The 21,926-nt window shown below is 36.7% G+C and overlaps 1 protein-coding gene across 1 annotated transcript in view; it reads right to left on the bottom strand.

Moving 5' to 3' along the window:
- The window catches only part of DNAH8 (dynein axonemal heavy chain 8), a 406,776-nt gene that overhangs the window by 304,137 nt on the left and 80,713 nt on the right, over positions 1-21,926 (bottom strand). The window contains exons 15-18 of the mRNA XM_069073664.1: positions 19,361-19,460; positions 18,769-18,888; positions 9,838-9,973; positions 1,661-1,848 (exon numbers count right to left, since the gene is read on the bottom strand). Coding sequence (XP_068929765.1) covers positions 1,661-1,848; positions 9,838-9,973; positions 18,769-18,888; positions 19,361-19,460 — 544 coding nt within the window. The remainder of the gene's footprint in view (positions 1-1,660; positions 1,849-9,837; positions 9,974-18,768; positions 18,889-19,360; positions 19,461-21,926) is intronic.

Raw genomic sequence — 21,926 nt, 5'->3', positions numbered from 1 at the left:
TGCAAAATTTATTATTCCTCAAAAAAATGTCTATGGTGTATAGTATTTATTTTTTACTATGGCAACCCTCAAAGGTAGCCTATTAAGGTGAGGAAAGGCTACAATTTGCCTTGGTGGAAGAAGTATCAACAAATCATGACTTACTGACGTATTGTTTTTCCATGATTCCCAACTTGTATTTTTTTACTTTTTAAATTTAACCTGTATTTCTCACTTCACTTTTTTTTTCCTTTGGCAATGGGCATATTAGTCTGCCATTGTGAAAGGGTTTCCAACATTCACTTCCAGCTTTATTTCTTCCCTTCTCCAGTGTTTTTAGTGATTTCTTGAGGGCTTCTCAGAGTGTATTGTCTGGCCCCAGTCACTTGAAGAGATAATGGGAAGTGGGATCACAATGAGGGACTTTCCCTACTGCCATGTTAACAACTCACATTTTAGTCTTCCCCACATTCTTTACTACCTCGGATAAACCTTATCTCATTTATGTTTAATTCTTTGTTTGCCTGAGTGCTGGCAGGAAAGCTGAATGCTCTCTGTTGGGAAGCAAAATAAATTAGACTCCAGAATGCCAAGGGAAATCTTCAGGAAGGTTGTGAACAAGCCATGGAGATCATTATTGGGAGGCCCTCTAGACTGTATATGGATGCCCATCAATTTCAAAGTCATGGCTTATCAGTGCCCTCTGGGGTGGGTGTGGGTGTGTGTGTGTGTGTGTGTGTGTGACTGTGTACATTTTGCTCTGCTAATCATAGAACCAGGAAAACTTCTTTAATTTTTGTGAACAGAAGCTAAGCAAGCTGCTGTTTGATTCTACCTTTTCTGACAAATATTTCTTTCTTTATGTAATTTTAAGTCCCACTTTCCCATATTTTGTTCATTTTTCTTCCAGAATAAGTTACCCAAATAGCATTCCAGAATTGTACCCATGTATAATTTTCAAAGGAAGGGACTGTATTAAAAATTAAATTTTGATATATCTGACTTCAATTTGCTAAGTTTAATTTTTTGGAAATTGTGCTGTAAGGTTTGAAAATCTTGACTTTGTCTTTTCTGCCATGCATGAATTTAGCTTTACAAAATTTTATTTATGTTACTTTCACTAAAGATTCTCTTTCTGCTTCTCTTTCTGGCAACTATCTTCCTCATTTTTATTCTGCTGCTGTGAATTTCATTCCTCTATCTTTTCAACAGTATATAACACTTCCATCATAGTATATAAAAAGCATTTTCCTATGAATTGAAGATTTGTGCCTTTTAGGCATAATGAGGAAAAAGTTGATCTTTCTCATATATAAGGGGATATTTTGAAAGTCCTTCCATTATTTGCTTCATTGGCAGTTTCACCCTCCAAAATTCTTTTTCTGGTATCTGTCCATCTCACTCTTCCTTTTTTCTTCCCCAACCTCTATCTCAATTTTATTTTTTCCTATTTATTGTTTTACAAAGTTATTACCAAGTTTGTCCACGTGGCCAATAGTCAACTTAGTCATAAAAAGGCAACATAAATTTCTCTTTGCATATAAAATTAATATAGATATACCAGATAAAAGATAGTTCGAGAACATAGCTCATTAAGCTATATCCAACATATATTAAAGCATCTTGCTTTAAAAGAAAAATATCTTCTTCAAAAACTGAGTAAAAATAATTTCTACATTACCTGTAAATAGAGTTTATTTGACTTCAACTTAGCTTCTAGTTTTAACAGTCTTTTTGCTGGGTCTGGTACTTCCAGTTTCATCTTTATCATGCATTTAGTTTCTCGAACAATTTCTAAAATTTTGGGATCAAAATTAACCAACAATTTCCCAGTTTCTGGATGACGTACAAAAAGTGTAGCTTGTAAAGCTGCAAATAAATTAGGATTTGCATTAATTATTCTACCTAGTCTTCATTTTAGCCTTACAAGTTAGGAGGAGAGAAAACACTTGGTTCCAGGTAGAGAATTTAGGTCTGGAAGCCAATTTAATCCCAGCACTTTTTTTTTTTTTTTTTTTTTTTGCAGCAGGGCAGGGAAGACTTTTATAAGACATATTTTTTTTTTCCTTTTTGGAGGGCAATTGGGGTTAAGTAACTTGCCCAAGGTTACACGGCTAATTTGTGTGTGTGTGTGTGTGTGTGTGTGTGTTAAGTGTCTGAGGAGGCATCCAAACTCAGGTCCTCCTGACTCCAGGGCCGGCGCTTTACTCACTGCGCCACCTAGCTGCCCCTATAAGACATAATATTAAGGGTCAAAATGGATTTTTTTTTATGGTGTCAATTCCCTGGGGAAAGAAACAAAATATTTGTTGGACCAATGCAATATGAAGAACAAACATACTCCCACACCAGGGTTTGGTACATTTTCTTAATTCAGCATAACTATGTTTCTCTAAGAGGTTTATATGAACGATATGTCCAACTGTAAGTCACAAAATAAATTTCAAAATCAATAAGAAATATCAAGTACCAAAAATGGTCTATATACTTAGATTGTAAACTCCTGAAAGACATGAACTGTGTAGATCACTTAACAGAGTCTATGTTTAAGTACATTTTAAATTACCCATATGTAGAAAACAGAAAAATAAATTTGGTTCTTATTAAGAGGGTTAAAATGGCTATTCTAAAAATTAAAACACATAAAACTAGGCTTGGAATCAGGAAAATTCATCTTAATTAGTTTAAATCTGGCCTCAGAAACTTACTAGTTGTGTGACCCTGGGCAAGTCACTTAACTCTGCCTCAGTTTCTCATCTGTTAAATGAGCTAGAGAAGGAGGTGACACACCACTACAGTATCTTTGCCAAGAAAACCCCAAAATGGAGTCACAAAGACTCAGACATGACTGAAACAACTAAACAACACTAATGAATAATAAATTCTAACTATTCTAGCTTCTCTTATCATTACTATATCATTACTGTATAAATATGTACTTTTTAATATAATCAATGTGTGCAGTACTATTTTGTGTCCTGCTTTTATTGCTTCGCACAAAGTAAATGGTTGATAAATTTTTTTCATTTAATTGTTATTTCATAGACATTTCCACCTATCATATATGTCTACACATATATACAGTATTACTAGACATAGTATTACTTTATGTTCATGTACCATACAGTTTTCCTTTGTCATTCCTCTATTGCTTAGTATGTTGTTGATTTCTTTTCCTTTTTTTCCCAAATCTCATATCTATTTTCCTTTTGGGTCATTTCCTTGGGTCTTATTCTCAAAGGGAGAATTGATATAATAAAGAATACGAATGCTTCTTTTTAGCTATTATATAATGCTAAACAATATCCAGAAATATTGAAACCATGTATAATGCCATTGATAAAACTGATGTAGTTATTTCACCATTGTTAAATGATGGATGCTTATTTTTTATAAGTTAAATTGGTATATAACAGCACTGTGAAGTTGTTTTAATTTGCATTTCTTTGTCAGTGAGGGTATGGATTTTCTCTAGATTTGTTGCCTGTTATTTTCTCACCTATTGGAAATTGCAACTTTTTCTGGGCCTGTCACTAACTTGTTTAGCTCTCCTCTCATCCCCCCAAAATTCGTTTCTCCTGCCCCCTTTTGCCTTACTTCTCCTGGGCCAATCACCCCATCCTGGAGGAAGGGATAAACTGATCTGAGTAATTTTTGATCCCAGACAAACTAAGGAGCCAGAAGGGACACTGGGGGATTAGGGAAGATGGTAAATTATGAACTGGGAGCACTGAAGAGGATTAGATATGTGCAAAATACTGGTATGGGTAGAAAAAGTGCTACCAAATGCTGGGAGGAAACTGGTTTCACATCCTGAATTTCATTTTGATCCAATTTACTGTCAAGGTAGTTATTTAACGTTGTGAGGTCCATGATCTTGTGGATTCCTTAGCATTTGCCCTTTCTCTTCTCTGACAATGCAACCACTCTAGTGAAGGCCCACATCACCTCATGCCTGGACCAGTGCAACAGCTTGCTGGTGGGTCTGCCTGCCTCAAGGCTCTCCCCATTCTACTCCATCCTCCATTCAACCACAAAAGTGACTTCTCCTAAAGTACAAGTCTGATCCTGTCACCCTAGCTCAATAAACTCCAGTAGCTCCTTACTGCCTCCGCGATAAAATATAGAATGCTCTACCTGACATTCAAAGTTCTCCATAACCTAGGCCCCTCCTGCCTTTCCAGTCTTCTTTTCACTTCATTCCCTGCCATATAGCCTTCATGAAAGTGACTTAGGTCTCCTGATCTCCTGATACTCTCTGGCTGTCCCCCACACCTGAACATTCTCCTTTTCCCCTCTGACTCCTGACTTGACTGGTTCCCTTCAGCTAAAATCCCATCAGCTACAAGAAGCATCTCCAGAACCCACCTCATTCCTAGCCCTTCCCAATGTAATTATCTCCACTTTGTTCATAGATATTTTCTCCAGTAGGGCAGGGAGTGGTGCATAAGGCCACAGAACAAAGGCAGCAGAAGCCACAGGATTAGCAGAGTCTCTCCAATCTAAAGGTGCCTCCCTACACTCCTGGGAGGTGCAGAGAATTTCAGATGGAAGGACAAGACGGGAGGGAAGGGAGAATGCCTGAGGAACCAGGCAGGAACAAATGATGTCACTGTCAGCTAGAAGGAGAGGACAGAAGAGCTCCTACAAGTGCCTAAGGCCCACTAGGCACCTGGGAAGGGGCTATGGGACGGTTATTACATTCCATGACATATATTTGGGGTTTTTTTGCTGGTAACAGAGAAACCTTTAGATTCTTTGAAGTTTGTGAATCAAGCAAATCGTTGGCAACTGGTGGCTCAATGACTGGAGTCAGGAAGTTGTTCAGCTGTTTCAATCCTGTCTGACTTGTCGTGATCCCATTTGAGGTTTTCTTGGCAGAGAACTGGAGTAGTTTGCCATTTCCTTCTCCAGCTCATTTTACAGAAGAGGAAGTGAGTCAAAAACAATTAAGTGATGTGCCCAAGGTCACACAGCTAGTAAGCATCTGAGGCAGGGGCAGGAACTTGTGGCCGAGGCCACATGTGGCCCTCTAGGTCCTCAACTGTGACCCTTTGATTGAATCCAAACTTCACAGAACAAATCCTTTCATTAGAGTCTGGAGTACTTTTATTAAAGGGATTTGTTCTGTGAAGTTTGGATTCAATCAAAGGGTCACAGTTGAGGACCTAGAGGGCCACATGTGGCCTTGAGCCCATGGGTTCCCCTCCCCTGAGGCCACATTTTAACTCAGGTATTCCTGACTCCAGGCCTGGCACTATGTCCACTGAACCACCTCACTGTCCCAGGAGTCTGGAAGACCAGAAATTCAAATTCTGGCTCAGATACTTAATAGCTGTTATACTCCTGGACAGGTAAAAATCCCTGTCAGGATCAAATGAGACAACTCATACAAAGCAGTTTGCTACAAAAATGCTAAGCTATTAGCACAGAATCTGGCAGCAACACATTGGAAGGTGTCATGACATTCTCATTCTGGTGGGGGGGGGGGAGGCAAAAAAAAGGAGTCAAAGAAGTGAGTGATCCCCCTCCAAGTACATCCAAGCCCTTTGTTTCATATGAGTCATGGACACAAGAGTTACATAGACAACTGTTTGTTCATCTCTTTTGACCACTAATCAAGCAGGCTCTAGATACTCATGTGTTTGTATCATTTTTTATGTACTTTGAATAATAAACATGGAACTTTTTTTTAGTATTTTTTTCTCATTCATTCTGTTGGGTTCTTAATGATATTTATATTATTAATATAGATTTAATTGTATAACTACATCTTATTTTTAGACATATTTGTGGCTATAGTACACTATGGGATTTAGAGTAAAGGGAGTAATAATGTTCAGCTCCTTCATCTGCTGCTGGCTCCCACCTACCTGGCCTTGGGAAAGTCAGTTACCACTCTGGACCTACGTTTGGATTAGATGGACAGATGCTCAGTCACTCTAATACTCTTTTCTTTTATGATATCTACCTTCCATTTCTTTAATAGTGCTGAATTTATTTTCCCCTATATAAATGGCATAAATATGTTATCCCATTTTCTTCTGTTGTTTTAACAGATTTTTTAAAACTGTTTAACTCTTGGACACATCTGGAATTTATTGCAGCATATGAATTCAATTGTCCCCAAAGCATTTATCAAATGGTGATTTTTTTGGCCACTGTTTGTGTTGCATTTGGTTTTTCATATATCAAGTTATTAATACAGTTTAAATCTGTTGCTGGAATCTCTATTCTACTGATCAATTTTTTTTTAACCCAAATACCATATGCTTGTGATAACTGTCATTTTGTAATATGTTTCTAAACCCAGTAATCACTAGACTATCAGTTTATCAATTTCTACAAAATATCACACAGAAACTTTATTGATATATCTATATATTAGCTTTGGGAGTACTGTCATATTTATGATATTAATGTTTCTGGCCAGGAGCTAGTCATAGCTCTCCATTTATTCATGTTTTCCTTTATTTCTCCCATTAAGATAGTTTTCTTGGAATAAATCTCCTGTGTCCTAAGTTAAACTAATATCTAAGTGCTTAATAGTTTTTGTTATCAGTCTAGATGTGTCACTAGTTTATAGGAATGCAATTGATTTTTGTGAATTTATCTTATATGTTTCAACAACTTAACTAATTTGTTACTACTATTAATGTCTGACTGATTTATTTTGATTTTCTAGGTATGCAATCATGTCATCTGAAAAAGTGACATTATATTTCTTTATGCCTTTTCTAGTACTGTAGTGTCTCAAAAGTTTGCACTTTTAAACTACTAAAGCTTAGTGCAGTTTAAAAGTACACTAAGACTTTTGGGATATCATATATAATCATGGGGTGATGAGGATAATCTTTGTTTTTTTATTGTTTTTAAAAAGGAATGTGCCTCAATTGAGTACAATGCTGCTTCTTGGTCTTAAATAGTTAACTCTTTAAAGATTAAGAAAAACAATCCTCCACAGTTAACTCCTTCAACTCCTTCTCTGCCGTCTGGATTCTTAAAGGCTATGCTATGGAACTGAATTCTCTGGAAGGGTCTAAATATGAGTCCTCCAGTGAACTGTATGTCTATCTTTTAGGGACCAACAGAGCTAACCAGGAAGAGGCTCATCACCAGACTTATCTAAAAGGTGAAGGTTTTTTTTCTTTTGTTGTTGTTGTTGTTTTGTTTTGTTTTATGTCATGAAGCCTATCCAACCAAGGTACAGAGAGTTTGTAATCTGGTTGGGCATCTAGGTGGCTCAATGGATACAGTGCTGGGCCTGGAGTCAGAAAGACCTGAATTCAAATTCGGCCTCAGACGCTTACTAGTTGTATGACTCTGGGCAAGTCAGTAAACCCTGTATGCCTCAGTTTCTTCATCCATAAAGTGAACCGAAGAAGGAAAGTGCAAATCATTCCAGTGTCTTTTCCAAGAAAATCCCAAATGGGGTTACAAAAAATCAGACACAACTGAACAACAATAATCTGGTTAATGAAGGGACTACTCAAATCAATGAAGTCATAAAGTGTTGAAATAAATTTCATCTAGAATGCCTACCTTCAAATGCCTTTTTAGCATCTATTGAAATTATCTATAACTTTTTTTTAATTTCTATTTTCTCTGCCATGAAGATGAACACACTGGAAATGATGGGACAAAAGTAACTAAAAGATACCAAGATGAATAAGAACAGAGTAGGAGAGGACCTAGTTGACTTTGATGAATTCAAGTCATCTAGCTCAGATGAGCTATACCTATAGGCCCTGAAAAAGTGGCTGGTGTGATTGCAAAGTCACTTTTAGTGATATGTGAAAGATCATAGAAAACATGAGAGGTACCAAAAGATTGGTAAAAACAAACATTGCTCCAATTAAAAAAAAAAAAGGGATAGAGTCTATAAACTACAGCCTCTTAACTTTGATTCCTGGGGAAAATTATAGAATGAATTAATACAGAGAGTTGGTGAATATCTAGATAGGAAAGTATTACAAAAAGCCAGCATGCTTCATCATTCTCAGAATAATCTCATTTCCTTTTTTAGCAAGTTACTAAACTAGCAGATTAGGAGGATTCTGTAGATACAGTTTAGAATTTAGCAAAGCTTTTGAAACATTATCTCATATTATTCTTGTGAAGAAGATATATGAATTAATTAAAATATAATTTAGATGATTTCAGACCTAGTTGGATGGCCAGACTCAAAGAGTTGCTGATGGTTCAATGTCAATGTGTCAAGACATCTTCCAATGCAGTTATCAAGGGATCTGTGCCTGGCCTCGTGCTGTTTTCATTTTAGACAATGACCTCTACACCTTTCAAGAACTTTGTAAATGATACCAAACTTGAAGGGGTAGCTAATAACACACTGGAGTCAAGATTGAAAAAGATCTTGACAGGCAAAAGCACTCGGCTGCATCTCATAAAATGAAATTCAACAGGGATAAATTTAAGCAACTTCACAAATATCAGATAGGGGAAGCGTGTTATTCTGAAAAAAAATCTGGGAAATCCCAGTATGTGTGAGCAGTCAAGAAAGCTAAAGCAATCTTGGTCTGCATTAAGAGAGGGCATAAATAGCTTAAAGGGATAAGGGAGATGATAGTTTCTCTATGCTCTCTGCTCTTGTCGTACTTCATCTGTAGTATTATGTTCAGTTACAGGTACCCACAGTTTAAAAAGAACATTGGTAAGTTGGATAGAGTCCAGAGGAGTGCAACCAGCATGTGAAAATGCCTTTAGTCTTATGTCAGATGAAGATCAGTTGGAGAAATTAACCACGTTCACCCTGGAGAAGAGTCAGGGGAAATATTAAAGTTTTTTCAAGTATTTGAAGGAGTTCTTCCTGTAGAGGAAGAATCAATTTTTTTCTATTTGACCCAGATGGTGGAACCAGGAGCAGTTAACAGAATATCCAAAGAGGTCAATTAAGGTTTGATATCAAGAGGGGTAGTGGGTTGTCCCTTCTTGCAGATGTTCAAGCAGAGACTGAATGACAAATTTTCTGCTTTTATAGTGGGAATTCCTTTTGTATATGGACTGAAGGGGACGTGGTGGTGGTTCCTTCCAGTTCTCAAATTCTGTACTCATGTGAAATCGTTATATTTACTATTTTTCTCATTACTAATATGATTAATTATAGGAACACTTTCTTTTCCTTCCATTGCAACAGCCTTTCAGAGTAGATATAATACTTAAGTTATACTGATAATTCTTTTCATATGTTCTTAAGCTCTATTTCTAAATGGCCAGGCCATGGACAAAACTGTTACTTTTAATAGAGGCACAGATGGGTAGGGCCTGTGGCTAGACAGAAATATAGACCCTTTACATCAGAAGTCCTTAACCAAGGATCCATGGATAGATTTCAGAGGAGGGGTTTGAGAATTCAAAAAAAAAAAAATACTGATAACTATTTCAATATAGGTGGTTTCCTTTGTAATCCTATGTATTTTATTTAAAATTTAAAAACATTTAAAAACATTAGCCTTAAGAAAGGGATATTTATGGGCTTCACCAGACTGCCAAAGGGGTATATATATGACTCAAAAAGAGTTAATAACCCCTGATTTACACAAATCATGCTAGCCAGCCATGCCTATTCTGTACCTGCTTTCCACTTAGTTTTCTTGTCTGACTCCTTGGTTCCAGGTCCCACATTTCAATTCCTGGAAATGCCAAGTTGTTAGAGGAGCTAGGGGTACTCAGACATTTGCGATCATAGATGACTGAAATGTTCATTTAATAAACAAGAATTTTGATAACTGAAAACATTATTTAATTTAATGCAATTTAAATATAACTATGAAACCATTAGAATCGTTTGACCTACATCCAAAAGCATATAATTTTTTTCTTACATAACTATATACATACCATATTGTAACTGTGAGATCTCTTTGACCCATGCTGTATGATAGAGTACTTCAAATTCCACTAAAACATATGAAATTTTGTTGTATTGTCGAATAATTGCTTTACCCTCTGGACTTTTCAAGATGTCTGAATTATTCTGTTTTGGGGTTTTAGAGGATTTTTGGGAAAAAAAGAGGTGTTAGTTACTGATTGTTCTTAGAAACTAATTTGCTTAAAATACCAGTTCAATTCAGTAAATATTTATTAAGTGCTTACTATATGCCAGGCACTGTGCTAAGCTCTGGAGATACAAAAAAAGAGGCAAAAGACAGTTTCTGCCCTCAAGGAACCTACAATATAAAGGGGGTGGTGATGTGTATAAATAAATACGTACAAAGTAAGTTGTATACAGGATGAAGAGAAAATAAATAGTAGAGAAAAAGGCACTGGAATTAAAAGAGGTTGGGGAGGGCTTCCTGTAGACGGTCGGATTTTAGTTTGGACTTAACGGAAGCCAGAGAGGTCAGTAGTCAGAGCAGATGAGAGCATTCCAGGCAGGGGGGACAGCCAGAGAGAGTGTCTGGAGTGTCTTGTTAAGGAAACAGTCGGGAGGTTGGGATTACTGGATCAAAGAACAGCACAAAAAGCACAGGTCCCGGAGTGGGGTGTTAAGACCGGAAAAGTAGGAAGGGGCTAAAGGTTTTGAATGGGAAATAGAGTGTTTTCTATTTGATCCTGCAGGAAATAGAAAGCTACTGGAATTTACTGAGTGTCTGTGTGTCTGTTCGTCTAGGTGTGAGATATTCAGACCTGCATTTCAAGAAAATCACTTTAGTGGCTGAATGGAGATTGGCAGGCTACTGCACTAACTGAGGCATAAGGTGATGAAGGCCTGCATTGGAGTGACGGTGTAAGAGGAGAAGAGAGGGGGAAAAAAGATTTTAACAGTAGGTTCAATTTTAAAGCATGACATTTAATAAGAATAAATACAAAGTTCTATACTTAAAAAATCAACTTCATAATTACAAGCTAGTGGAACACTGACTCTGGAGTCAGGTAGACTTGCTGTATGAACCTTGGGCAAGTCATTTAAACTGATATTTGCCTTAGTTTCCTCAACTGTAAAATGGGGGTAATAATAGCACCTATCTCCCAGGGTTGTTGTAATAATCAAATGAGATAATAAAGTTCTTGGCACATAGTAAGCACAATATGAAGTTAGCTAATATTAAAAATACCAAATAGCAGAAGCAGAGGAGAAGGAAAGTTTGATAGTAAGTTATCTAAAAAAGATCTAAGGGTTTTAGTGTACTACAAGCTCACCAGGAATCAACAGTATGATATGGTGCCTAAAAAATCTCCGTTAAGAGAGATGGTGACCAGGATGACAGAGATGTTAGTCCTTCTATGCTGTGGGCTGTGCCCTTTTCAGATTGTATCTAGAGTACTCTGTTCAGTTTGGGGTGCTACATTTTAGGAATGATATTGACAAGTTGGACAGCAAACTGTGTTAGAAGCCAGTAATAGGGGCAGAGCCAAGATGGAAGAGTAAAATCAGGGACTTGCTTGAGCTCGCTCCCCCCCCCCCCAACCTCTCCAAATATCTGTTAAAAATTACTCTAAACAAATTCTAGAGCTGTAGAACCACAAAATGACAAGAGCGAAACACATCTCCAGCCCAACAGCCTGGAGACCCACAGGAAGTGTATATCTCACTGGGCTAGGAGCGGAGCGTAGTCCAGCATGGACTGCACCAGGTGCTGTGAGGCTGGAGCAGGCTTCAGGGGGTTTAATCGCTGGAAGTTGTGGTCACTTCCAGACTTCTCAACCCACAAACGCCGAGAACAGTGTGGAAGTTCATTGGGACCTGGGGGAAAGAGGAGCTACATAGCCTGGCTCCAGCCTCAGGGCAGCAGAGGTGGCAGTGGCAGCAGTGGCAGCAGCAGCTGCTGCTTCTGGTGCTCTGGACCCACAGACAATTGGGGATCCAGCAGTTGATACAAAACCCCAGAAGCCTGGGACATTATACCCACCCCAATCCCCACACCCATGCCCACTGGAAGCAGAGTCCTACCTTGACAAGGAGTTAGAAAATAAAGTATTTGGCTGGGAAGATGAAAAAAATGTAAAAATAGACAGACTATAGAATCTTACTTTGGTGACAAAGAAAAACAAAACATACAACAAGAAGTAGACAACAAAGTCAAAGCTCTTACATTAAAAGTCTCCAAGAAAAATATGAATTGATCACAGGCCATGGAAGAACTCAAAAAGGATTTTGAAAATCAAGTAAGAGAAGTAGAGGAAAAACTGGACAGAGAAATGACAGTGATGCAGGAAAATCATGAAAAACAAGTCAACAGACTGCTAGAGGAGACCCAAAAAATACTGAAGAAAATAATACCTTAAAAAAAAATAGACTAACCCAAATGGCAAAAGAGGTCCAAAAAGTCAATGAGGAGAAGAATGCCTTAAAAAGCAGAATTGGTCAAATGGAAAAAGAGGTCCAAAAGTTCACTGAAGAAAATAATTCCTTCAAAATTAGAATGGAGCAAATGTAAGCTAATAACTTTATGAGAAATCAAGAAATTAAAAACCAAAATAATGAACAAATAAAAGACAATGTCAAATATCTCACTGGAAAAACCACTGATCTGGAAAATAGATCCAAGAGAGATAATTTAAAAATTATTGGACTACCTGAAACCCACCATCAAAAAAAAGGCCTAGACACCATCTTTCAAGAAATTATCAAAGAAAGCTGCCCTGATAGCCTAGAATCAAAGGGTAAAATAGAAATTGTAAAAATTCACCAATCACCTCTTGAAAGAGATCCCAAAAGGAAAACTCCTAGGAATGTAATAGCCAAATTCCAGAGTTCCCAAGTCAAGGAAAAAGTATCACAAGTACTGAGTAAGAAACAATTTGAGTATTGTGGAAATACAATCAGGATAACACAAGACCTAGCAGCTTCTACATTAAGGGATGGAAGGGCTTGGAATATGATATTCTAGAGGTCAGAGGAGTTAGGATTAAAAACCAACAAAACTGAGTGTAATACTTGAGGGGGAAAATGGATATTCAATGAAATAGAGGACTTTCAAATTGTAAAGACATTCTTGCTGTTAAGACCAGAGCTGAACAGAAAATTTGACTTTCAAATACAAGACTCAAGAGAAGCATAAAAGGTAAACAGGAAAGAGAAATCATAAGGAACTTATTAAAGTTGAACTGTTTACATTCCTACATGAAAAGATGATACTTGTAACTCATAAGTCATTTCTCAGTATTAGGATAATTGGAGGAAATAGATAGATAGAGAGATAGATGGCATAGGGTGAGTTGAATATGAAGGGATATCTAAAAAATAAAATTAAAGATTGAGAGAGGGATATATAGGGAGAAGGAGAAAGGGAAACCTAGAATGGGGTAAATTATCTCACATAAAAGAGGCAAGAAAACGGTTTCATAATGGAGGGAAAGAAGGGGGAAGTGAGAGGGAATGAGTGAACCTTACTCTCATTGGATTTGGCTTAAGGAGGGAATAACATATGTACTCAATTGGTTATCTTACCCTACAGGAAAGTAAGGAGGGGAAGAAGAAGGGGGAGTATATTAGAAGGAAGGGCAGATTGGGGGAGGGGGCAGTCAGAAGCGAACACTTTTTTGAAAAGTGACAGAATCAAAGGAGAAAATAGAATAAGGGGGGCAGGATAGGATGGAAGGAAATATGGTTAGTCTTTTACAACATTACTATTATGGAAGTGTTTTGCACAACTACACATGTAAAACCTATATTAAATTGCTTGCCTTCTCAATGAAAGTAGATGGAGAGGGGAGAAAGGAGAGAATTTGTAACTCTAAGTTTTAAAAACAAATGTAAAAAAATTGTGTTTACATGCAACTTGGAAATAAGATACACAGGCATTGGGGAAGAGAAATCTATCTTGCCCTACAAGAAAATAAGGGGGAAGAGGATAAGAGGGGGGCATGATAGAAGGGAGGGCAGACTGGGGGAAAAGGTAATCAGAATGTATGCCATCTTGGGGTGGGGGAATGGGAAGAAAATTCAGAACTCAAAATGTTATGGAAATATTGAAAACTAACAATTAATTAATTAATTTTTTAAAAAAGCAATTCGCTGAGCCCTTGAGGGGTGGCAAACTCTTGTTCCACAGGAATGGTTTAGTACTAATGGACAAGGATGACCAAATGTTCCTGGTTAGTCCTCATGTCTCCATGTTAAGTCAAAAATGATTAATGACTAAGGCGGGAAGAGCTACCCTCTCAGTAGAGCACAAGAACAGTCAAAAAACTACTCCTCCCTTTTATGGGCCTGAATGGACTGGAATACAGAATCACCACCACCACCACTAACCACCCCCTACCCCTTCTCCATTCCCCAGCTACTAAGGCATCTACACAGCAGGAGCATTTTACTCATGTGTGCTTGAGACTGGACCTCAATTCCTTGGCTCCCTCTTCTGGTTTGTAATTTCTTCCCTAAGTCCTGGTCAGGAAAAGCAATCCTGAAATATGGATGTCTCCAGTCCTTGTGAGTTTAAGAGGTTTGGGGTTTCTGAGTTGGTTGCCCAGCAGGAGGTGATCTCCAAAATAACTTCTTTTTTAATATAAATTAATTTATTTATTTTTAGTTTTCAACAAAAGAATTTCTTAAAGGAGATGACTGATCTCCTGAAAGATATTACGACTAAAAGGACTGAGAAGCCCAAGTCATTCCCTGGCTAACCAGGAGATCTCTATGTGTTAGCTGAGCAAATAGTACAGGAGAAAAGCAAAGGTGAAATAGTTATTCAACAGTCCGACAAAAAGCTTTTACCTTCTGGGAGAATAGAATAGGTGTGATAGGTTGTTATTTCATGTTTTTAAATATTTGTTAATATCTGGTTATGAGACTTTTATGTTTTAAACATTTCTTTTGTAGTGTAGGAAATAAATAAGCTGCCCTTATATCTATTAACTACTTTGTACATTATAACAGCCAGGTGGCATAGCTGAAAGATTGCCTGGCCTAGAGTCAGGAAGAACTGAGCTCAAATTGAGTCTCAGATACTAACCCTCTCTGCCTCAGCTTCCTCATCTGTAAAAATAAGCTGGAGAAGGAAATGGCAAACTACTCTAGTATCTTTGCCAAAAGAAAAAACCAAAATCCAAAACACCCAAAATGAGGTTATTAAAAGTCAGACATAAATGAAACAACTCAACAATAAACAATACTTCATATATTTCTTAGGAGAGATCCTGAGACAGTGTGGGGAACCTCCAGCCTCAAGGCTACATATAATATTTGGGCCCTCTGACTGAATCCAAACTTTCCCTACCCCTGTCCTAAGACAGCCATTCCTAGGCTTTATTGTACAAATTTTCCCCAGAACTCTGAGGAAAGGGGCATAATGAACCAGAGAGCACAAGAAAAGCCTGACACGCATCTTTTTGATGTCTTCCCTGAGGGCCGAATCTGGGTTGGCTTGAACTAAGACCTGGAGCCCCTTTTTCCAAAAAGAGAAGTTCCCCTGCCCAAAGTTCCTAACTGCCCTCCTTGCTTTTGGTCTCTCCTCTCCAATCCATCTACCACACAGCTGCCAAATTGACTGTCCCTAACACAGAGATCTGACCATGTCATATCAATAGATTACAAAATTTTCAATAGATCTTTTATTATATCCAGGAGAAAATGCAAAAATCTTCAACTTGGCATTTAAATCTTTCTAAAATCTAGCTTTCTAATTTTATTTCATTTTTACTTCCCTTCCTTCATTCTCCCTTCTAGTCAAATTGGCTTACTATTTTCCCAGATGCAACATCTTCCTACCTCTATGTCTTTCTTTGTACAAGTAGTCCCTGAATACCTGAAATAAATTCCTTTCCAACTTTCAATTTAAAGAACCTCAGCTTCCTAGGTTCGTGTGCTACCTCCTACAGGAGGCCTTCCCTGATCCACCCTTCCCCCAGCACTTTCTCCCTCTTGAAATTACTTTGTATATATTTTACATGTTGCATTCCCCTAGTAATGTATAACATCCTCAGGAGCAAAGACAGTTTTATGTTTGTCCTCAGAGCCCACCATATTGCCTCGCACATAGAATGTAGTAGCTGCTTAATAAATATTTGTTGTAAAAAATGAATATTTGTTGTATTGAATTAAAAAGATGCAAGTAATAAATTATTTTCATGCCATAAGAAATACATGCAGAATACAAAGACATATGAGAAAGTAATACAGAGCAAAGACCAAAATAGCAGTATAAATGCTAAGTATAACTATGTAAATAGTAAAAACAAAACTTAGAAAATACACTGAAGAGAAAAAGAATTTCAGGGGAAAAAAAGATTATTTCATTACTACCTTGCTAATGTTTATAATTTTTTATGAAAGTAATTATAAATGTAGAAGTTTATGATTTCATGTACAATAATTTTTGTTCTTGTTTATGAATTAAAATATTTGTATTTGATGCCAATTAAGATCATAATTTTTAAAATCTTGAATTTAACCAAGTCTTTATAATTTGGGTAATTTTCCTTAAAATGATCCTGTAAGGTGATGATATTACCTCATTTTACAAATGAAGAAACATTTTAGAATAAGTCTCAGAGAAGTTAAATGGCTTGCTAGGGCACACAGGCAAAGAGGTAAAAGGGCAGACTGAAAGCCAGGTCTTCCTTCTGACTACCAGTGCTATGCTGGATCACAGTGACCTTTTGATAGAATTCCTTAGGTAGTAATTAGAGGGCAACAACTACTATGCTTCTGACTTATAAAGGAACCAAGATTTTTCCTGGCTGCTGGGAAATCACACAAACATAGCTACTACTTCTACAAAATAGGGCAGTTATATTTATGATCTCTCTGGTTTATTCTAGCTCTGAATCTTTTTATTTGCTGTCAGAACCATTAGGAATATATGTGCTTGCATAGTTTTTATATTGATGATCCTCCCCCAACTCTTTTGTGAACTCAGTGCAAAAGTAATGCATCAACCGGAAAAAATATTAACTGCTCATGAGTAGACTGAGTCAATATAGTAAAAATTATAATTCTACCTAAACTAATCTGTTTATTCAATGCCATACCAATCAAAAATGAAAAAAAGTCTTTTGTAAGGATAGAAAAATAACAATAAAATTCATCTGGAAGAAGAAAAGGTCAAGGATATCAAGGAAATTATAAAAAAAAATTTTGAATTAAAGTAGCCTATGTATACCAGATCTTAAATTGTATTAAGCAGTAACTATCAAAACAATTTGGTACCATCTAAGAAATAGTGGTGGATCAATGGAATTGATTAGGTACACATTACATTATAGCAAATGACCACAGAAGTCTAGTATATATAAACCTAAAGATCCAAGCCTTTAGAACAAAAACTCATTATTTGACAAAAATTGCTGAGAAAATTGGAAAACAGTATGGCACAAACTAGGTATAGACCAATATCTCACACCATATATCAAGATGAGGTTAAAATGGGTACATGATTTACGGATAAAGAGTAATATCATAAGCAAATTAGGAGAGCAGGGAATAGTTTATTTGCCAGATCTATGGACAAAGGGAAGAATTTAGGACCAAAGAAAATATAGAGAGAATTTCAAAATATAAAACATATCATTTTGATTATATAAAATTCAAAAGTTTTTGAACAAACAAAACCAATGCAACCAAAATTAAAAGGAAAACAGAAAACTGAGGGGAAATTTTTGCAACAATTACCTCTGATAAAGACCTTGTTTCTCAAATGCATAGAGAACTGAGTCAAATTTATAAAGATATGTCATTCCCCAATTGATACTGGTCAAAGTATATGAACAGGCAGTTTTCAAATGAAGAAATCAAAGCTATCTACAAGCTTAGGAAAAAATGACCTAAATTACTATTGATTAGAGAAATGCAAATTAAAATGATTGTGAGGTACTCACACATATAAGTTTGGCTAATATTACAAAAAAGGAAAATGATGGATATTGGAGGGAATGTGGGAAAACTGGGGCATTAATACACCATTGGTGGAGATGTGAACCATTCTGAACCAACCATTCTGCAGAGCAATTTGGACTATGCCCAAAGGGTGTAAAACTGTTCACACCCTTTGAACCAGTAATACCACCGCTAGGGTCTGTATGTCAAAGATACAAAAATATTTATAGCAGCTCTTTTTGTGGTTGGAATTGGAAATCAAAGGGATGCATAACCATTGGGAAATGGCTAAAGAAGATGTGGTATATGATTCTGATGGAATATTATTGTGCTATAAGAAATGACAAACAGGATGATTTCAGGAAAAACCTGGAAAGACTTAAACTTATGAAAAGTGAAAGGAGCAGAACCAGAAGAACATTGTACACAGTAACAGCAGTACTGTACAATGAAGAAGTGTGAATGACTTAGCTACTCTCAGCAATACAATGATCCAAGACAATCCCAAAGGACTAACGATGAAGTATACTATCTGCCTCCAGAGAAAGAACTGACATTGTCTGAATACAGACTGAAACATGCTATATTTTACTTTCTTTCTTCTATTCTTTTTCTTTTATTCAAGTCGCCTTGTACAAAATTATTAGTATGCAAAATGTTTTCCATAATTGCACATGTATAACTTATATCTGATTGCTTACTATGGGGGGGAGGAAGAGGTAGAATTTGGAACTGAAAACTCTACAAAAAAAAAACCCAAATGTTAAAGAAAAGGTTTAATATGTAATTAGGGAAAATTACACATGTGTGTATACACACACATACATACATGTATGTGTGTATAGTAAGGCATCAAATATTAAAATATGACCATGGTATCTATATGATGTGATTTAAGATTTTAAGATTATAGCAAGAGGTAAAGTATCTTTAACGTAAGAAGTTTCACTAAGTGGAACAACATATCAATTAATCAAAGCAATGTCATATGCATAACATAATTATCAGCTTACATAAAAGTAGTTGATTGGCTCACTGATTCTCCGGAAAAGCTGCCTCACCCACAGTATCTTTCCTGCTACAGGAGGCATGTTTCTGGCAAGGGGAGGGTCTTCTTTATTAGCAAGATAAAGCTATAATTTAAAAACTGCTGTCAAATATATAATGGTAAACATAATAGTCCACATTCATTTTCCCATTGTTAAACCAATATGTTGTCTATGGTAGCTACCACTAAAGAGTAGAACATTATGGCCAATAACTTGCTGCTCAGTAATGCCATAACACATTTTCTTGCCTACCTTCCACCTGCACACATCTACATATTTCTACCATCATACTCAATTCTGAGGAAGAAATAAAAGAGTGAGCACCTGGTTACAATGAATAATAATCTTTCTCTATATTATATATTTCTATGGGCAAAAATACAAAAATGGCTCCTGTGGAACAAAATCAGTCGTCTAGGGTAGTAAAGAGGTATACAACAAATTGTCCTGACGAATTACCTTGGGCCTAAAAGCCAAATGGTATCAAAGATTTTCAAAAGAAATATTTTTATATGAATATATTATTCCAAGTTTCCAATTTGAATAGAACACTTACCTTTTTTGTAGATTCAAGTTCAGCAGCATAAAACTGAAGAATGCGCTGAATGGTATGTGCAATTTCTAACTGTAGGCAAGGAATGTTCAGCTTTTGAAATCTGAAAGTAATTGAAATGGAATTAGTTCATGAATTATTTGATTACTATTTAACTACTGATGAAACATATTCAAGAATTTGTTGCTAGAATTGAACTGACCTGAATTTATTAATGCATTTAACACATGCTTGTAATGTGAATGCACATATCAACTCTACATTTAAAATAAAATTATATTCAGGAAGCTTTAGAGTCATAGGATTTATAGCAAAATAAGTTGCCACCAAATAACCACAGCAATCACAGAAATCAATCTCTAATAGTATGTTTTGCAGTGAGGTGGTATGGTAGACACTATTGTACCTTAAGTCATAAAGCCTTAAGTTCAAGTACAGCCTCAGTTACCAGCTGTGTGACCCTAAACAAGCCACTTAACCTCTGCCTCAATTTCCTCATCTACAAAAGGGGGATAATAACGGCACTTACCTTCCCAAATTCTTGAGAGGACAAAATGATATAATGTTTGAAAAGCAGTTTGCAAAGTTGTGTTATATGAATATAATGGAATACTATTGTGCTATTATAAGACATGATGAACAGGCAGACTTCAGAGAAACCTGGAAAGACTTATATGAACTGATGCTTAATGAGGGGAGCAGAAGCAAGAGAATATTGTATACAGTAACAGCCACGGTGTGAGAGGACTGATTTTGATAGACTTAGCCCTTCTCAGCAATGCAAGGATCTAAAATAATTCCTAAGGACACACTATGGAAAATTCCAGCCACATCCAGAGAAAGAACTATAGAGTCAGAATGCAGAATGAAGCAAACTATTTCCTTTTTTTTTTTGTTTTCTTTTTTTATCTCATGGTTTTTTCCCATTTGTTATAATTTTTCTATGTAACATGACAAATGTGAAAATGTGTTTAATAGGAATGTATGTGTAGAGCCTATATCAGATTGCATGCCATCTTGGAGAGGGAGGGGGAAGGGAGAGAAAATTTAAAACATGAAAGTAAAATGTTAAAAACTAAAAATAAATAATTTAATTTAAAAAAAAGACAAAAAAATCCCTTTGCAAATCTTGAAGCTCTACATAAATGCTAAGTATTTATAATAATGATTAGGATCTTCATGCTTTCATAACATATTTACTTTTTAAAAGCACCTTTAAATATTATTTTATCTAAATACCAACCCCTTGAGGTAAGTTGTAAGTTATACTCAATTTACTGAAAAAGAAAATGATTTCAGGATTGTGACTTGCTCAAGGTCAATTAGCTCATCTAGGATAGAGCAAGGACAAAAATACCCAGATCAGCCAACTCTTAAGTTAGTTCCTCAAAGCAGCTATTGTGGCCACTGGGGAGAATTTTAACAAGAACATTGAAACCACTCCTTCTGGCCCTTGTTCCTGCCTCTGCTTGCCCCCGACCCTGCTACCCCTGAGCTGTGCATGTGGTTATTAGAGAGCAGCCACCAGCCTGTTCTGGTTGGCTCTGTGGGGAAGAGAAGGGAGTTTTGATTTTACTATTAGAAATTGCAACCCTTTTATGCTGTTTTTCTGCTCCTTTCAGTCACTTTTAATTGTTGCATCCAGAGGGTAAAGATCCTAGGTGACCCACAGTCAGAATGCCACGAAATGAACTTCTAAGAGAGGAAGGACTTTGTTTCCCCTGCTCCCTCTCTTTTACTTCAGCTGCAAGAAATGGGAATGGGGGCATTTTTTTCTTTTCTCTGTTGTTTGTCCTCCTCGTTTTCAGATACTGGAGGTGATCCTCATGGACCCAGGAGTTCAAGTCACAGCAACCTTGGAGCCAGGACTGAAGACTGGGTATACGACTGGGAGCCCAGAAGGGAAGCCTTGAAAAGCCAGCGTAGCTAGGATGTAAGCCTGAGAGGTTTTTGGACTAGAGAGTGGGACTGTGCTCTAAAGGAATCAAGTTAAGCTGTGGACCTAAACCTGTTCCCTTTCCCAGAGACAGATGCTGGGAAGGGGGTAGGACAGAATATGTGTTATATGTGCTGGGTAATTAAGTTTGTATGTTTGTGGTTGTATCTTTTTTGGGTGGAGGGCAATTGGGGTTAAATGACTTGCCCAAAGTCACACAGCTAGTAAGTATTTCGAGTGTCTGAGGCCAAATTTGAACTCAGGTCCTCCTGACTCCAGGGCTGGTGCTCTATTCATTGTAGTTGTATCTTGAAGTAAATATTTCTATGAGGAAGGAGGGAAGGAAGGAAGCAAGGAAGGAAGGAAAAAGAAATTATATCAGTTATAAAGCTGGTCAAAGATTATTTGTCTCCACTGTAGTATATAAGGAATTTGTTTTAAATATATGAGAAATTTGGATTACATGGTATAAAAAATAACATTCAGTATAAGCCATTAAAAGTGCGTTTAATGTCTTTATATTAAGAAATCCCCTTCTAAAACTGTCAATGAAAAAGATAACATGTTATATTATGCTTTTTAACCATAACTTTCAGAAGTTATTATTATTATAGAGAATGTTATGACTATGAT

This window comes from Petaurus breviceps, unplaced genomic scaffold (genome assembly GCF_028583685.1).
Source record: "Petaurus breviceps papuanus isolate PSGF00001 unplaced genomic scaffold, PetGlider_PUasm1.0 90865, whole genome shotgun sequence".
Classification (NCBI taxonomy): domain Eukaryota; kingdom Metazoa; phylum Chordata; class Mammalia; order Diprotodontia; family Petauridae; genus Petaurus; species Petaurus breviceps.
This window is presented reverse-complemented; position numbering and strand designations above follow the sequence as displayed.